General features: G+C 34.5%; 1 protein-coding gene and 1 non-coding gene across 7 annotated transcripts; one reads left to right on the top strand and one right to left on the bottom strand.

The window, feature by feature from the left end:
• The first annotated feature begins 6,232 nt into the window (after positions 1-6,232).
• Positions 6,233-6,339, top strand: LOC121212786 (small nucleolar RNA R71). The gene has a single exon (XR_005908160.1). It is a non-coding gene; the product is annotated as a small nucleolar RNA R71 (small nucleolar RNA).
• Positions 6,340-8,268: 1,929 nt separating this feature from the next.
• LOC121212528 (uncharacterized) lies at positions 8,269-16,720 on the bottom strand. 6 transcript variants are annotated; one of them, XR_005907795.1, is made up of 7 exons: positions 16,458-16,709; positions 15,781-15,858; positions 14,433-15,610; positions 13,573-13,665; positions 9,036-9,138; positions 8,603-8,668; positions 8,269-8,327 (listed from the first exon to the last, which is right to left on the bottom strand). XR_005907795.1 is itself a non-coding variant. In XM_041085452.1 (7 exons), the coding sequence occupies exons 4-7, from the start codon at positions 14,556-14,558 to the stop codon at positions 8,658-8,660; spliced, it is 333 nt and encodes a 110-aa protein (XP_040941386.1). In that variant the 5' UTR covers positions 14,559-14,565; positions 14,887-15,610; positions 15,781-15,858; positions 16,458-16,709; the 3' UTR covers positions 8,369-8,657. The 6 variants fall into 6 exon arrangements, 2 of the variants coding, with proteins under 2 accessions (XP_040941386.1, XP_040941387.1); XR_005907797.1 differs by lacking the exon at positions 8,269-8,327 and adding an exon at positions 12,540-12,761 and having other exon boundaries at positions 8,369-8,668; positions 16,458-16,717; XM_041085452.1 differs by lacking the exon at positions 8,269-8,327 and having other exon boundaries at positions 8,369-8,668; positions 14,433-14,565; positions 14,887-15,610.
• Between the last annotated feature and the right edge of the window lie 872 nt (positions 16,721-17,592).

Raw genomic sequence — 17,592 nt, 5'->3', positions numbered from 1 at the left:
GGGTTAAACCTAAGTGCATTTATCATTTTGACATATCAAATCAAATGGTGTGGTCTTGACATACATAATCAAGCAAATTTTAGAATAACAATTCAATATTGACGCTCTCAAAATGAAAGTGAGCATGAAAGAAATAATAGATGCTCTAAAGGCTCAAGATCTCACAAAAATTATGGCTTTTTGATGTTTAAACTTGTGAATTCCAACTCAAAATAATACCTAAACTTGGGGAAACAACCTAAAGGTTTTTAATTCTTTAAAAATCAACTTATCATGCTTGATTCCCTAATGTCTTAAAGTTTAAACAATCAATGCATAAATGCCTATGTTTTAATTCAAGATATATCAATAAACTTTATAGACTAATTGGAATTCATTCTAATAATGATATGAGAAGATCGCATGAGAGTAAAACAAAATTCAGGGATTTTTCTGATATAAATGTAAGTAACCCCCCCACACTTAAGATGTACATTGTCCTCAATGTACAAAGATAGATATATTGACCAATATAAATATAATTTCATAAGATAGGGAGAGAAGTGAAAGTTCCTAAGTTAAAAATGGATGACATTCCTGGATTAGAGAGAGCGGGTATTGGAAATAAAGCTGAAGGAAAAGCATGATTGTGAAGGATAAAAGGAGAATTGAGAGAATAATCTGATAGTAATCATAAAGATAAGCTGGGTTTAAAAACAAATGAGACTTCAAATAAATTAGTGAAAAAACAAAGGTAAAAGAAAATAAAATAAAAGAGATAATCTAATTTTAAAAATGGCACGGCCGTATGGCTGCCTGATTGTGTTGCACGACTGTATGCGATGTGGTTCGCTTCTCCCACGCTCGTGTACCCATGCGCACTCCAGTGTTATTTTGACAGTGTCGACCACGAGTGTGGGGCAGGGGTGTGTCACACGTCCGTGTTGTTTTGACAGTTTCGCCCACGGTTATGTCACATGGTTGTGGCAACTTATCCCAGCCCTGTGTTGGGAAAAAACTTTTGCCTTGTTTGCACATGGCCGTATCGCACGGTCGTGTCATTACCCATGGTATAGGCATGGCATAAGGCACGCCCGTGTGCCTGCCCGTGTGGTTTTGGAAAGCCTATGTCCAATGTTTTGGTTAGTATGTTAGATTTTAAAAACTAAAATTTAAAGAAAATAATATTGTTAGTGCTCGGGTTGCCTCCCGAGAAGCGCTTATTTATAGTCTAAGCTCAACTTACCTCTCTGGTTTGTGATCATGGTGGTTCAAGGAGTTTATACTCCTCATCCCTGCTATCAATCTCATCAACATAAAGCTTAAGTCGAGTACTGTTTACCCTGAACATGCTGAATTTGGGATGACTTACCTCGACTGTACCGTATGGAAAAATGCTAAGTACCGTAAGAGGAATTTCTTCATTTGATTCAGAAGTGGTAATGCGAGGATCTGCTGGATCTAGTAGTACCTTGTCTCCAACTTTAAGTTGATTTGGTGAGGTTTCGAGCATGTCATGGCGTGGTTTCGGTTTATCATGTTTTCTCGATTTAAATGTCAACTATTCATCTAACTTCTCGATTTGTAGCCTTCGTTCTTCATAGATAGATCCTTTGTTGTGGATTGAACATGGCTTATGTGTGTCATTCGAACTTTTTTCCTGTAAAATAGGTTGCACTGTATGATCAGTCTTAGTAGAACAATTTGTACAATCACCTTCAATTTTTGAAGTGTTGTTCGGGTTGCGAGCTTGAAGGGTGATTGTTTCGTCTCCTACACGAAGTGTGAGTTCACCTATGCCAACGTCAATAATTGTTTTAGCAGTTGCTAAAAAGGGTCTTCCCAAAATTAAGGGAAGTTACTATCCTCTTATATGTCTAAAACAACAAAATCAACTAAGAATATAAATTTGTCAATTTCAACGAGTACGTCTTCAACAATACCACTAGGAAATCTGACAGTTTTATCTGCTAATTGAATACTCATCCTAGTTTTTTTGGGTTTCCCTAGACCTAGTTGCTTAAACAATCTGTAAGGCATAACATTGATACTAGCCCCTAAATCAGCCAACGCATTATTAACATCTAAACTACCAATTAAACAAGGAATCGTAAAACTCCTTGGATCTTTTAGTTTTTTGGGTAGCTTGTTGTAACGCCCCAATTTTCGGGAATTCTGTGAATGTTGGCATAGGTTTAATTATGTTAGTGGGCCTCTAGAAGGCCCAATCTTAAGATAGAACCCGGCAATTTTAGTTAATTTTTTTGTTCCATAAGAAAAAGGGGGTGAAATTATGAAATAGGACCTATGTGAAAATGTTTGAAAATGCTATAGGCTAAATTGAAGTGGCCAAATAAATAGGAGTGCAAAATAGGAGGATTTGCATGACAAACCTCCCATTTTACATGAAGTGGCCAGCCATCATGTTGTTGTAGACAAAATGTGCACTTGATATCCATAATTTATGGTACAAATTGATATAAATTGATAATGGGTTAGGTAAATGTTCCATGATAATGGGTTAGGTAAATGTTTCATGATAATGGGTTAGGTAAATGTTCCATGATGGGAATTTCATGTCTTTTGTATTAAAGAATTAAATGGGTGAAATATGAAATTTTATTAAAAGAAAAAGGGGTGAAAAGAACAAAGTTTTGTCCATCTTTGTTCATCATAGCCTAAAGTTAGAGAAGAGAAAGGAGAGGAGAAAGCTCTTGAATGTTCGGTCACTTGGGGAAGAAAATTGAAGGTAAGTTCATGGTAGTTTGCTTCTATCCTGATGTTCATGAGTTCTTCTTGATTCTACCTTAACTCTTGAAGCATATTTTGGTTTTTGGTTGTGTTGTGAGCATTTGGTCATGAATTAAAATGAAGGAAATGGTTGTTGTTTCATGTTCTTTTGATAAAAAATGGAAGATAGGTGAAGTTGAGCCAAACAAATGAGCATGCATGTGCCTTAGATGCTAAGGGGAAAATTCGGCTAACATGTTGTGCTTTAAAATGATCAAATGGAGACTATACTTAAGTAAAATCATAGATATGTGATGATTGATTGGTGATATACATGTTTAAATAACATGCATGCAAGTTATGTGTGAAAGAGTGATTTGGTAATAAATCTGCTTGGGACAGCAGCAGTAACGTGACTTTGGAAAATCACCATAAATTGTGAGAGATGAGTTAGAAGGTGAATAAATTATGTAATTAAAGCTTAATGAGTCTAGTTTCAAATGGAATAAACGAGAACATATTTTGAATTCTGTACAATGAGAAATTTGATTCGTAATGAAGAGTGGTCAGATTAGTCAAACAGTGAAACATGGGAAACTTTGAGAAAAATCTGGTATTGATTGGCTAAACCACAAATTCTGAAAATTTTATGGATAGAAGATATATGAGTCTATTTTCAGAGAAAATTAATGGCACTTGATTTGGAGTTTTGTAGCTCTAGTTATAAATGATTTAGTGACTGTTGCTCAGGAAGACAACTTGCAGTGAAATTATGATTATGTGGTAAACATTGACAAAAATTTTTAATGAGTTGCTTATTGATTTCTTATAAGCTTACTATGATCTGTAGGTGTGGTTGGCCGAATATTGTAAGGGGTTAATACGTAGTTTGTATTTGAATAGTTAGATTAACGTGTTAGTAATCCAATTGTAGGCGGTTCGTGTGTGGATCTCGTCAGCATATCGTCGCAAACAGGTGTGTAACTAACACCCTCTTTCTTAGTCTAGATCGGCAAAAGTCGAAAAGCCGAAATGCCGAAAATCGGTATTTTGTAGATTTGCGAGTGTGCGAATGCTCGTGAGGTAAATCGATTAATATTTTTGGTAAGCTGCAATGTTTGGACTGCAAAGTGCATGATTTTTGTGCCCTCGATATTTTTGGGCTTAATGGGCCAAAATTGGAATGATGGGCCAATGGGCCCAAAGGTAAGAACCCTCGGTAGTGATTCTGTTAGTACGTGAAAGGTAGGAATATGCATGAAAAACCTTAAAATAGATAAATTACTGAAATACCTTTAAAAGTGAAAAATTTACAGTTTTACCCCTAGGAGATAAATTACCGAAATACCCATAGGGTTAAATTGACCTAAATGCATGTTTGACTGTTGTTATTTACTGCATGCCATGTTGTTATTATCTGATGCATGGGACTGGGATATTGATGGAGGAAGTACTGAAAGTGGCTTGTCCACGTACTGGAGGCTTTGCCTCAATTTACTGTTAACTGAGCAGCAACGCTGCAACTGTGGAGTGTTGGGCTGGGTGGGTTGAGCTATTCCCCACATGGAGTGTATGGCTGGTACGGGTGGAGTGTAGTGGTTGGTGGGTTGAGTAGTTTCCCCAAATGGGCTTGCATATGTTTACTGATGTTGCATGTATTTTGAAATGGGCCTATGGGCCATACTGTTATCTGAATAAGGGGCTAAGGCCCAGTTTATTGTAATCTGAAAAGGGCTCTGGCCCAGTACCACTGTTACCTGAATGGGCTTAGGCCAAATGGGCTTGAGCTGACTTGGGCTTTGAATGGGTTTTCCTTACACACTGAGTTTCCCCAAACTCACCCCTTCTTTAACCTTGCAGGTGAGTCTTGATGTGGGTGACTTGGAGCCGGAGGGGATTCAGAGTGGCCATGGTGAATACTTTTGGGTTTGAAAAAGAGACTGGTTTTCTTAAGTTATTTTTAATTGCTATTTAATTTTTGGGTTGTAATAGGGCCATTTTAACTTTATTTTCTTCTTTGATTTTTCTGGGATTATATTATTAAAAACAACTTTAAATTGATGAATGCTAATTCAAATGGGCTAGACTTAGGGTGTGATTTCAAAACGATACTTGTTTTTTTTAAAAATAACACGACGTCACGAATATTCGGTTTACCAAAGATAATCACTCAAAGAAATTTCAACTTGTTATAACCAAGTGTGGCAATGGATGTGGGCATGTCTAGAATTGGATCCAGTCGGAGAGCTTGGTACTTAAGCAGCCTTCATGGCTCACCTCCTCTATTATGGATACCTACCTGGTGCCCAGCTCCCATTCACTTGGTTAGTTTGACAAAAGTCGGCTTTTTTTTAAAACACTAAAAAGGGAACACGGGTTTTTGACTTCAAAGTGGCACGCTAGATTCGGCCTTAACGACTGGGCCGGGTTTGGGGTGTTACACTTATTCTGAAGAATGGCTGAGCAAATCGCGTTCAGCTCCACATGTGACGTTTCATCTAACTTTCGTTTATTTGCTAGAAGCTCCTTTAAAAATTTGACTGCGTTCGGTATCTGCGAAAGTGCTTCAATAAATGGTAAGTTAATATGTAATTTCTTTAAAAGTTTAAGGAATTTACCAAATTGTTCGTCTGAGCGGTCTTTCCTTGTCGCATTGGGGTATGGCACATGAGGTTTGTATTCTGTACTTACCGATTTCTGTTCGCTTTGGCCTACCTCATTCTTATCTTTGCTTACCACCGGTTCTGGCCTTGGTTTTGCAACTAACCTTTCCTCATCTTGAATGGAAATTGCGTTGAGTTGCTCCCTTGGGTTAGATTCAGTGTTGCTTGGCAGGCTACCTTGTGGTCGTTCGGAAATCAACTTGGTGAGCTATCCAATCTGAGTTTTGAGCCCCTGGATTGATGCTTGTTGATTTTTGAGTGCCGTCTCGATATTCTGAAAACGAATCTCTGACACTGAGAAGAATTTGGTTAGCATCTCCTCAAGGTTCAGTTTTTTCTCCTACTGGTACGGTGGTTGCTGAAAGCCTAGAGGGGGTGGTGGTTTCTAATTTCCTTGGCCTCTCCATGAAAAATTTGGGTGGTTCCTTTAACCTGCATTGTAAGTATTGCTATAAGGATTGTTTTGAGATCGAGGATTATTACCCATGTAATTTAACTGCTTCTCCATGTTGTGGCCATAAGGTGGGTATTCTGAATTGTTCGATCCACCTCCACTTGCTTCGCATTGCATTACTGGGTGAACCTGTGAAGAACTAAGAAAACCATTAAATTTCTTACTCAAGAGTTCTACCTGATTAGAGAGCATGGTGACCGAATCGACGTTATAAACACCGGCTATTTTCGTTGGCTATATCCTCATGACTTGCCACTGATAGTTATTTAGTGACATCTCTTCTATAAATTCATAGGCATCTTCAGGTGTTTTATTATTGATGGTTCCACCAGCAGCTGCGTTAACCATTTGTCGAGTTGAAGGATTCAGGCCATTATGAAAGGTTTGAACCTGTTGCTAGAGCGGTAACCCATGGTGAGGGCATCTTCGCAAAAGGTCTTTGTATCTTTCCCATGCATCGTAGAGTGTTTCTAAATCCATCTGCACAAAAAAAGAGATACCATTACGTAATTTAGTCATTTTAGTCAGCGAAAAATATTTTAGTAAAAACTTTTCGGTCATTTGTTCCCAAGTAGTAATTGACCCTCGTGGTAACGAGTTCAACCACTGTTTAGCTTTGTTCCTCAACGAAAAGGGAAACAACCGAAGACGTATGACATCATCAGAAACGCCATTGATTTTAAATGTATCGTAGAATTCCAGAAAATTTGCCAAATGAGCATTTGCATCCTCATCCTGCAAACCATCAAACTGAACAAATTGTTGTATCATTTGAATTGTATTAGGTTTCAATTCAAAATTATTTGCGGCAATAGTAGATCTAACTATGCTTGATTCAGTTCCTGTTAAAGAAGGTTTAGTATAATCATACATAGTGCGCGGAGCAGGATTCTGATTTACTGGATTAACAGCAATCGCAGGAGGTATCAGGTTTTCCTAATTTTCATCCATTTGCTTAGTTGTGGTTTGAATACCGTCCTCTTGCTCGTTCTCTGTGTATCTTAAGTTTCGACTTATTTCTTTTTGGTTTCTGCGAACTGTGCGATTGATCTCACTATCAAAAAGTAATGGTCCTGATGGGTTTCTTCTAGTCATAAACTATAAGAACCTGCCAGAAAAAGGGGAAAAAGAATTAGTAATAAAAATTAGAATAAAATTTAAATTGCAGTAAAAGTAAATGGCTAAAGTAATAAAAATCGAGTGTTCCTAATATCTTAGTTCCCCGGCAACAGCGCCAAAAACTTGATACGTGATATTCGTGACAGGTTTTAAATATTTATAATGAATCGTTCTTGAAACTAACTATTCTCACGATGAAGGCAAGTGTACCTATCGAATAGTAGTATAGCTTTAGCAAGACCGGATTATCGAACCCAAAGGAACTAAAAGTACTAGTATTAACTTTCTTTTTATTATCTAGCCTAAAAAATAAAAGGGTTTTTGTTTATCTAACTAATTAATTAAACTAAAAAATCACAGAAAAGAAATTTGGGGAAAATACTTTTTGGAAAATTTGATTGATTAAGACAATACCTAAGGAAAAATCCACCTAGACTTCACTTGTTATTTGACATTGAATCGGACGATTTATTCATTCAACTTGTTCCGTAGAGATCCCTAAGTTATATTATTATCTCTCTCGAGACTAACAATGTCTAACCCTAGATTGAATAATTGAAATCTCTTTCTAATTAACGCCCTAGGGTTGCATTAACTTGATCTATGGATCCCCTTATTAGGTTTCACCCTAATCCGGCAAAATCTTGTCACCTATCTCTAGGCGCGCAACCAACTCCGCTTAATTATGACAAATGTACTCTTAGACATGGTCTATTCTCCTTTGCATAAGAGCTTAACTTGAATCAATATCCTATAATATCAAAACAAGAATTAAGAACACATAATTAAGAACAAGTCAAATATTTATCATACAATTCAGATAATAATAACAAGATCTGTCTTAGGTTTCATTCCCTTTAGGTATTTAGGGGTTTTAGTTCATAACTAAAAAGGTAAACATCTCAAAAGAATAATGAATACAAAACATAAAGAAAAACCTAAAACTCCTGAAGGGAAATTGAGGGGAGATCTTTAGTCTTGATGATGAATCTGGCTTCTGAGATGGATCAATCGGCTCCCTTAAGCAGTTCCCTGATTCCTCCTCTGTGTCCCCCTCTTCTCCTCTTCTAGGGTGTATTTATAGGCTTTGGAATGCCTAAGAGCCCTCAAAAGTGACCTTTTCTGAATAAGACTCTGCTTGGGCTCGACAGGGACACGCCCGTGTGACACGCTTGTGTGCGATTACTTCAGGCTGTGGTCAAGCCTGTTAAATAGGCACGTGCGTGTGGTCTACCCATGTGAGTAGTGCTTCGATTTTGCCAAATTGACACGGTCGTGTGGTCTGCCCATGTGAGGAAGTCCAGGCCATGTTGATTTCGTATGTTGGCCCATTTTCTCTGTTTTTGGCCCGTTTCTCGTTCTTTTCATTCTCCTATGCTCACCTAAGTATGAAACATGAAATTAATGCATTAGGAGTATCGAATTCACCAAATCTAAGGAAAAATCATCCATAAAATGTGCTAAGCATGGTGTTGTAGGCCAATTTTGGCCCGTTTACAATCAAACCCGAGTGGCCCAATAACTCAATTTAACCCAAACTAAATTGAACCCAATACCCACCAAAACTAACAGCCCAAACAACAATAACCCAAACTTAAACCCTAACCCAACTAGCCCAAAAGAAAAAACACAAAACAAATCAGGAAAAAACCCTAACCGCCGCCTCTGTCCCATCATCTCTGTCAACCCCATACCAGCCTCTGCTCCACCGTTCAACCACCACCTGCATAGCAAGCAGAACACGCAACAGCAATAAAAAAAGAAAGGGAAATAGACAGTGTAACAAATGGGCTATAAAAGCCGAATGGAAACTATTGTAAAGGGGATTTTTCTTTTCTTTTATGAATACCAATAGATTAAAACATAAAACAGTAATTTCAGTGATACCAGATAGTGATTCTAGCAAAATCGTAGCATAAGAATCAAGCAACCAAAGATATCGAAGGCCTAAGGTGATCTTAGCCTTTTATTTTTATATTTTTTTTCAAGTCTATTCCTTTATACGTTCTATATACATATAGAATATAAATATAAAGAGAAAAACCTTTAAAAATATATATATAAAAGGAGAAAAAATATAAACTTTTTACCTTTTTTCGATTTCCGGCCACTGTGTACGGTGGCCGACGTAGCGGAGCCCACGGCAGACGGTGACCGGATCTTTGGCCGGAGCCCTTGCCGGCGTAGAGACCTCTGCAAAGAGGAAGAGAGGCTAGAAGTGTTTTTTTTTTAAAAGAAGAGGAGAAATGAAGTTAAAAAAAAAACTCAGCTTTTATAGAAACATAAAACAGCGTTGTTTTGGGCCTGAAGTTCAGACGCCAAAATGGCGTCGTTTCGCCTGGGATCCGCGCCTTAACCCGACCAGCTCCAAGGATCCGCGTGTTTTTTTAGTTTCTGGAATATTTATGCGCGCGGTCCTTCCATTTTTACTTTAATTTGCAATTAAATTCCTTTTAATTCCCAATTTTGGCCCAGCTGATTACTTCGGATTTCAATCTAGTCCCCTTTTTTTAACACGCGTTTTAGAGGGTGGGGGTTATTTCCCATTCTAGGCCCTCTATGTTTTTTGAGATTTTAAATCAGTCCCTTTCTTCTTTGTTTATTTGCAAATTGGCCCTGAACCTTCATTTTAATCTAATTTACTCCCTTTCGTTATTTTCAATATTATATATATTAAACTAACTAAACTAATATATTATTATTGCTATAATTATTCTACTATACCATCTAAATAAATTATTATTGTCACAGTTATTATTTATTTATTCATTATTATTATTATTATCATTGTTATTTACATGATTATTTTTTTTACCTTACCATTACTATTATTACTATCTTTACTTTTATCATTAACATTATTACTATTTATTATTATTATATACATATATATATTTTTTTACCATCGTTATTTGCATACATATATTATTATTTATATTATTATTACTATTTCTTTCATGTCTATTTTTTTATGATACTATTATTATAATCTTATTTTATTATTATCATTCTTATTAATACATTATTATTATTTTACCATATTATTATTTTATATATTCTTGCTGTTATTAACATACTATTATTATTATTATATTTATTAATAATATTATTAGTACTAGTATTGATTTTCACTTAATATTTATGTGTATATACATGTACGTATTTATGTATTGTATTAATAGTTTTTTTTTCATATTATTATCATTTCTAATATATATATCGTATATGTTTATATATATATCATGTATATTTTTTATTTTTTTATTTTTTAATATTATTAGTTATATATTTTTTATACTATTTCATGTATATATTTTTATATTATCCTTATTATTATTATTAATCTTAGTATATGTTTTATTATATATGTATATATCTTTAATATATATATAGGTATATATTTACGTAATATTGTTAATAGGTTTTTTTAACATTATTATTTCCAATATGTATATATTATGTAAATATTTTAATGTTATATTATATATGCATTTTTTATATATTACGTGTATATTCTTTTTAATATTGTATTTTTATATATCATGTATATATTTCGAATACTATATTATATTTTTACATATTATATAATGTATATATTTTTCATATATGTTATGCACATACATTTTTCAATATTTATTTATATATATATTATGTATATACTTTAACATTACTAGTTATATATATTTTTTATTTTATGTATATATTTCAAATACTATATATAGTATATTTCTAACACTATTACTATTTATATATATATTCATTGTTTTTTATTTCGTGTTTGATACTATTATTTCGTTTAATTTCGCATGCATTGTTATTGTTTTTAATATTATTGTCGTATTTATTATGTGTTTCGATGTATTTCTAACTCTTGTCTCCTGTCCATTTTATATCATTTTGTTATTCACTACTTTAAAGACTTTTTTATTCATGTTTTTTTACTAATTTCAATAAATAAGGCAATGAGCCGATTTAACATTAAGTCATTGATTTCATCACTATGTTAGGTGATATTCGTCGGCTCGCGTTAAAAATGGGACATCCTTATAAAAAATCGAAAACTAAAAAATTCTCATTTTTCAATCGGATCACGATTAAATGTCAAATTGAATTAGTATTTTTGAAATCAAGACAACACATGTTTAATAAAGGTACCAATTTTGGGCGTCGCGAGGGTGCTAATACCTTCCTCGCGTGTAACTGACTCCCGAACCCTATTTTTCATTTGCTTTTGACGTAGACCTAAACTTGGCCTTCTTTTTGTTTAAAAAATAAATTTTCTTTTAAAAAGAAAAAAAAAAGAAAAGAGGATTTGTTAGGTGTCTGATCACACCTAGGAAAAAAGATCGGTGGCGACTCCTTTTTTAATAAAATCAAAAGTCAGTTTTCAAATTTTCAATAAATCGCCTCAACTAACGACCAAAGCAAAAATCTTACGTCACTACACATGGGATAGAAATATGTATAAATTACGGTTTATCATGAGACAGTACATGCTGTACCACACAACTTGGCTTATCTCAAAACTAGACCCTTTGAAGTACATGATGGAGTCAAATGCTTTGAATGGAAGAATGGCTCGTTGGCAAATTTTACTTTCTGAGTTTGACATAGTCTATGTGAACCAGAAGGCTATAAAAGGGAGTATAATAGCAGATTTTTTGGCCAGTAGAGCTCTAGAAGATTATGAGCCTTTGAGCTTCGATTTCCCAAATGAAGATCTAATGTATGTTGCAACCACTGAAGAAGACTCTCAAGAAGGTCATCCTTGGAGACTGAATTTTGACGGAGCCTCAAATGCTGTGGGTAACGGAATCGGGGCAGTTCTAGTATCCCCAAACGGAGATCATTATCCATTTACTAGTAAATTGGATTTTGATTGTACAAATAACATGGCGGAGTACAAAGCATGTATCATGGGTATCCGTGCGACCATTGAATGCAAAATCAAGGTGCTAGAAGTATATGGTTAGTGATTTATCAGCTCAAAGACAAATGGGAGACAAGAGACCCTAAGTTGATCAATTACCGAAGGCTGGTGCTAGAGTTAATTGAGGAGTTTAACGGTATCACTTTTTCCTACCTCCAACGAGACGAAAACCAGATGGCTGATGCCTTGGCAACTTTAGCTTCTATGATCAAAGTGAATAAGCAAAAGGATGTGAAGCCTATCCAGATGAGTATCTATGAGACTCCGACTCATTGTTACAACATCGGAGAAGAAGAAGAAAATGACGATCACCCTTGGTATCAGGACATATTGCGATATGTGAGGAATTATGAATACCCAGACCAAGCAACAGAAAATGATAAAAGGACATTGAGAAGGATAGCCAATGATTATGTATTAGATGGAGAGATTCTATATAAAAGAAGGAAGGGTCAGGTGTTGCTAAGGTGTGTGGACGCTGTTGAGGTGAAGCAAATCTTGGAAGAGGTCCATGAGGGTGTTTGCGGAACATATGCTAATGGTTTCACAATAGCCAGACAAATCATGAGATTCAGATATTATTGGTCTACTATGGAAGGGGATTGCATCAGCTATGCCAAAAAGTGCTATAAATGCCAAATTTATGGAGATAAAATTCATTTACCTCCTTCACCTCTTCATGTCATGACTTCTCCATTGCCTTTCTCCATGTAGGGCATGGATGTCATTGGGCTGATCTTGCCGAAAGCATCTAATGGGCATCGATTCATCTTTGTGGTCATCGATTACTTCACTAAGTAGGTAGAGGCCACTTCTTACGCCAACGTCACAAAATTGGCAGTCAGCAAATTCTTAAAGAAAGAGATCATATGTTGATATGGGATGCCTGAGAGGATCATATCAGATAATGCATTAAACTTGAACAACAGCATGATAGCTGAGGTCTGTAGTCAATTCAAGATCGAACACCATAACTCGTCACCATATCGCCCAAAAATGAATGGTGTGGTGGAAGCGGCTAATAAGAACATCAAGAAGATCGTGGGAAAAATGATTGAGACTTATAAAGATTGGCATAACACTACAGCAAAGTTGACTTTTAGCGGCGTTTTTTTAGGCTTTTAGCGATGCTTTTAAGCGCCAATAAAATTACTCGCGGCGTTTTTGCAAGTGCCCAAAAAACGCCTTTATAGATGGCGCCGCTAAATTTTGTGGCGTTTATTTGAAAAAAACGCCGCTAAAGGTCATAAAAATTAAAAAAAATAAAATATTATAAAATATTGTAAAAGTCCTGCAAAATATAAAAAAATTAAAATTCATTATCAAAATATTGAGAAAAAGAATAATCTATGATATAAATACATCCCGCCAAACAAAATACCGCACTTATCATACTACACCAGAAATCTAACAAAATACAAATAGAACAAAATAAGGATGAATGAAAGACATTAATGATATATAAAATCATTGTTTCTAATGCATATGTAGAAATCAAGCCATGGTGTGCACCAAGGATCTGGCTCTCGTAATAGCACTAGGCCTTGATCAAAATGAAACAATGTACCATTTAGAATTATACTTTTGAATCATCTTTTGCATCAAGTGATTTATATGAATTATGATTACCACATCCACAATGTTTGGAATGGAAACGGATTCTAAACATATCAATGTTGGATAGGATTAGATGATACCTTCTCCAGAAAGCAAAGTGCAGATAGACCAGCCGTTTGATTGAAAGAGATGTCCACCGGTATGTCATTCACAGTGCATTTCACTATTTTAACCTGAAATCAAATTCCAAAATAACCGAAATGAGATCAAGATGATTTTAAGCTATATTTGCTGCTTACGTACATATACTAATATGCAATAAATACCATTTAACTGCACGGGAACAACGACAAAGATGCAACTGAAAATTTAATATCAGCATAATAGCACAAATAGAAGTTGTTGCCAAGTGTCCAACAGCATATGACTTATGTGGTTTTATTCAATATCAGTTAAGCGCCTAGTCGTTTGCTACCCTAATTTCTGTTATCTACATTACAGGAACGCCTTTTAAATTTTTACACGTGACAGAAAGTTATAAAGGGTGCTACCTTAATCAATTAGCATTGGGATGCAGTTTCGATGTTATGTCCAATAAAAGCGAAGTTAAGGAAAGAAATAAATCAGATGAAAAACACAATCCTTTAGATGTACTTGATGACAGCTGCCATTATCTAGTTCATACACATGAAACGATATCAAGCTCATAAATGGAATATACTACATAAGTTTTAGATCCAAGGCATGGGGTCATCTCTTACGTTAACTTGCTAACCTATGACGAGCAATCCTACATATCTCATTCTTAAATTTCTCATACCTCTGGGCATCTTTCAAACTTGGCAGCAACTAAACAGCCATGGGACAGAAAAGAAAAATGATAAGTGCCAAATTCAAGAAAGATGCAAAGTAACAAAGTGGAAGTTAACTATATCTTTAATTGAATCACAAGGTATCACAAAAAAAAAAAAAGAATAGAATCAATCAGAAAGAGTTATACCTGTGCACGAATATATTGAACATCCTGTACTAGAACCTCAGAGTTCTGCTGGTTATCTTGTAAGATATTGCAGATATATCTTGCCAAATTTTCCTCCATATTTTGATGACTAAGAGCACTGAGCATTTATATACTTTTAACACAATGGAAGGGAAGCAATTAGTGAGAGAGAGCAGTATCTGATACACTGTACTTGGTGAACCGACAAGTTTTAGGAATCCAAAAACAATGCAATAAAAAGAAAATATTCTCTTGAAAAAACAAACAAATGATAAATAAGTAAAATTTAAAACAACATAATTGTGATTGATGCACATCAAATCAGAAAAAAAAAAGAAAAAAGGGCGATAGATTTCGGAGTTAAAGTAAATTCATAATGGCCTGTGAAGTATGAAGAGACAAACATATATGTAGAAAGCTTAACCAGAGAGAGAAAGAGAAAGGTTTAACTTACAAAGAAGTAGTTGGGGTCCAAGAATGGGTGCTTGAAACTCCATAACAAGGTGAGATAGGTAAAGAAGAAGAAGAAGAAGAAGAAGAAGAAGAAGAAGACCTAATAAGCTGGTGACACCCACATATACACACCACCTCCTTTGCTTTTATCTAAGCAACTTTTCTCAGTTTTTTTTTCCTCTTTACTATTTCAAGTTTCCATCTTTAAAAGAAATAAAGAAAGAGAGAGAGAGGAACTTCAACAATCCCCCACCCTCTCTCTTGACTTTAATTATTTATTCTTCTTTTCATCCAAACTTTTTTTGCAGCTATCCCTCAATACAAGATTTTGCTTAAAAGAAACTCACTCCCCCTCACTTTTATTTATATATATATAAATAAAGCTTTATTGCACTCACTGCAATTACAGGCAGATGATTAATACTTCCTCAAAGCCATGATTAAGATCCCTGCCTTCAATCCCAAGACTTTCAGCAAAGGTCTGAGGAGAGAAATGATAACACCATGCTCTTTTAGCTGCCTCTCATCTCCACATGTTCAAAGCCCCTTTATATATATATCTATTGCTCCTATTGTTATCTTCTATTTATAAATTCAGCATTAATACAGTGTCCCAAAATATTATAATTTTCTACAAACATTTCCACTGGAATATATCATATATGCTTTCAAATCAATATCTCCATCAAGGTTTCACAAGCAGAGTATATAAATGCTCAGTGCTCCTGCATATGAAAACCCAGCAGAGTATATAAAAAGGAAAGTTACAAAGTATTGCAGATAGCAGCAGAGAAATGCATTCATTCATATTTCTATCAATCAACACTAAACAAATTTCAAAATTATCAATAGAAATTTAATAGCATTAGCTCTCTACCACAAAGCAATTGCATACCTTCACATAGATAAATTAAAAACCAACCCTCCAAAAATTATCATTGAACAGCTTCAGCAAGAACACCATGTATAAAACCTGCATGAGTAGGGATATAACAGGCCATCCAGACCATCGAAGGCAAAAAAGAAAAATGGAACCTATGATCAAGTTCATCAAAGAAAGGACAATAGTTGTAGAACATAAAGACTGCTAGAAGGCAGAGGTGGCTGTAAGAAAATGAGAATCAGTAACCAAAAAGGCAGAACAAAGAGGCCTACAGTAAGATCTAGCTTCCAACCCTAAATCTATGAACAATGGAAAAAAAAAAGAACATTACTTTCTTTCCTGAAAAATTAAAATCAGAGATCATGAGAAACTAAAATTAAGAAGAAAAAAGACCATAAAATATTCTTAGTCAGACAGCTTAGAATTAAATATATTAAATAGATATTGATCTTCCTTGTTTCTTTCAAATTCTTTTCTCTCATCCCTTAAACATACTCATCAATTATCCCAAAATTAAACGATAGAAAAAACCTAAAGCAGGAACCCTTAAGTTCCCGATCATGTAATGGAGCCTTCTTTCAGTGGACGGTTGCTTAAATTTCAAAAGAGATTCAAGCATCATTATAGACCAAAACAAGAACATTGACGAAGCAAACAAATAAATTTAAAAAAGAAGAAGAAATACTAACCTCAAGCGCTTTCGGACGGTGGAGCAAGAGCAATAGAGCAAGAGTTTTATTTTGGGGGAAAACTTGGGAAAAGGGCAAGCCACTGACTTTACGTATAGAAACACTTATGAATCTTAAGAAAATCTCATATAGAAACAGCTTAAAGGAATGAAATAGCAGAAATAACGTAACATAAATTCCTACAATGGAAATTGACAAACAGAAAAGAATGAAAAATAAAAGAAAAAGGAAAACATTTTGAATCGTTGTGTAGAGTTGGAGGAATGTCAAATTTTGGGAGATTAGAGGCGGGATCTGTAAAATCAATTGAAACGGTGCGTGGTGGGAACAATTGAAACGGTGAGTTTTGAATTAGTAATTCATCAACAGTTTATGTATTTTAGTTTCGAAAACTTTGAAAGGCCATAACTTTTCGCTCGGTTGTCTAATTGAGATAATTTTTTTTTTGATTTCGAATAAATTTTCGAGACCTACGCGTTGACAAACAGCCGAAGGCGGTTTGCCGCACTTTTTGTTGAAAAAGATTCTTTTTTGCCTCTAAATTTTGATATTTTCGGTTTAAAATTCAATTTTAAAACATTCAAATCATTATTTTCCTTATTTGAAGTAAACACCAGATTTTTTTTACAGAATTATTGTATTATTTTTTTAATTTGACACGTGTATGGAATAGGTCTAATAAATCATTAGAGCGTAACGTAATATAATTAAGATAATAATAATACTCCTATAATATAGCAATGAGTTAATTTAGCTTAGTTGGTTAAGTTTGCTTACTCTTTATCTTAGTACTTGGGTTCAAATCTCGTTATTAGCAATTTTGAATCTTTTTTGTACCCCTCCATACCTTGCTCTTTTTTGTACTTGCATTTATTATTTTTAATCAATTAACTCTTCAATATTACATTAATATATATTATTAGTACAATAATATAGACGGATTGACAATTTGAGCTACATATTACAGTAATACATTAACATTAATATACAGGCACATAATGCATTAATATATATTATTAGTACAATAGTATAGAAGAATTCACAATTGATATACGGGCACATACATAATTTGAGCTACAATATTATGAATATTAAATCGCTAAAGCTAAAATTTTAGAATTGTTGTATAAATTTT

The sequence above is a fragment of the Gossypium hirsutum genome, chromosome A13 (genome assembly GCF_007990345.1).
Source record: "Gossypium hirsutum isolate 1008001.06 chromosome A13, Gossypium_hirsutum_v2.1, whole genome shotgun sequence".
NCBI lineage: Eukaryota > Viridiplantae > Streptophyta > Magnoliopsida > Malvales > Malvaceae > Gossypium > Gossypium hirsutum.
Note: the sequence above shows the minus strand (reverse complement) of the source record. Positions and strands in the feature narration are given on the sequence as shown.

Bases quoted from the DNA above. Each gene is read 5' to 3' on its own strand.
- LOC121212528 (XM_041085452.1), bottom strand. From the start codon at position 14,558: ATGCTCAGTGCTCTTAGTCATCAAAATATGGAGGAAAATTTGGCAAGA. The intron at 13,666-14,432 runs GTATAACTCTTT...ATTTGATTTCAG, and splicing joins TTCAATATATTCGTGCACAG to GTTAAAATAGTGAAATGCAC. The intron at 9,139-13,572 runs GTATCATCTAAT...TCCTCTTTGCAG, and splicing joins CACTTTGCTTTCTGGAGAAG to AGGTCTCTACGCCGGCAAGG.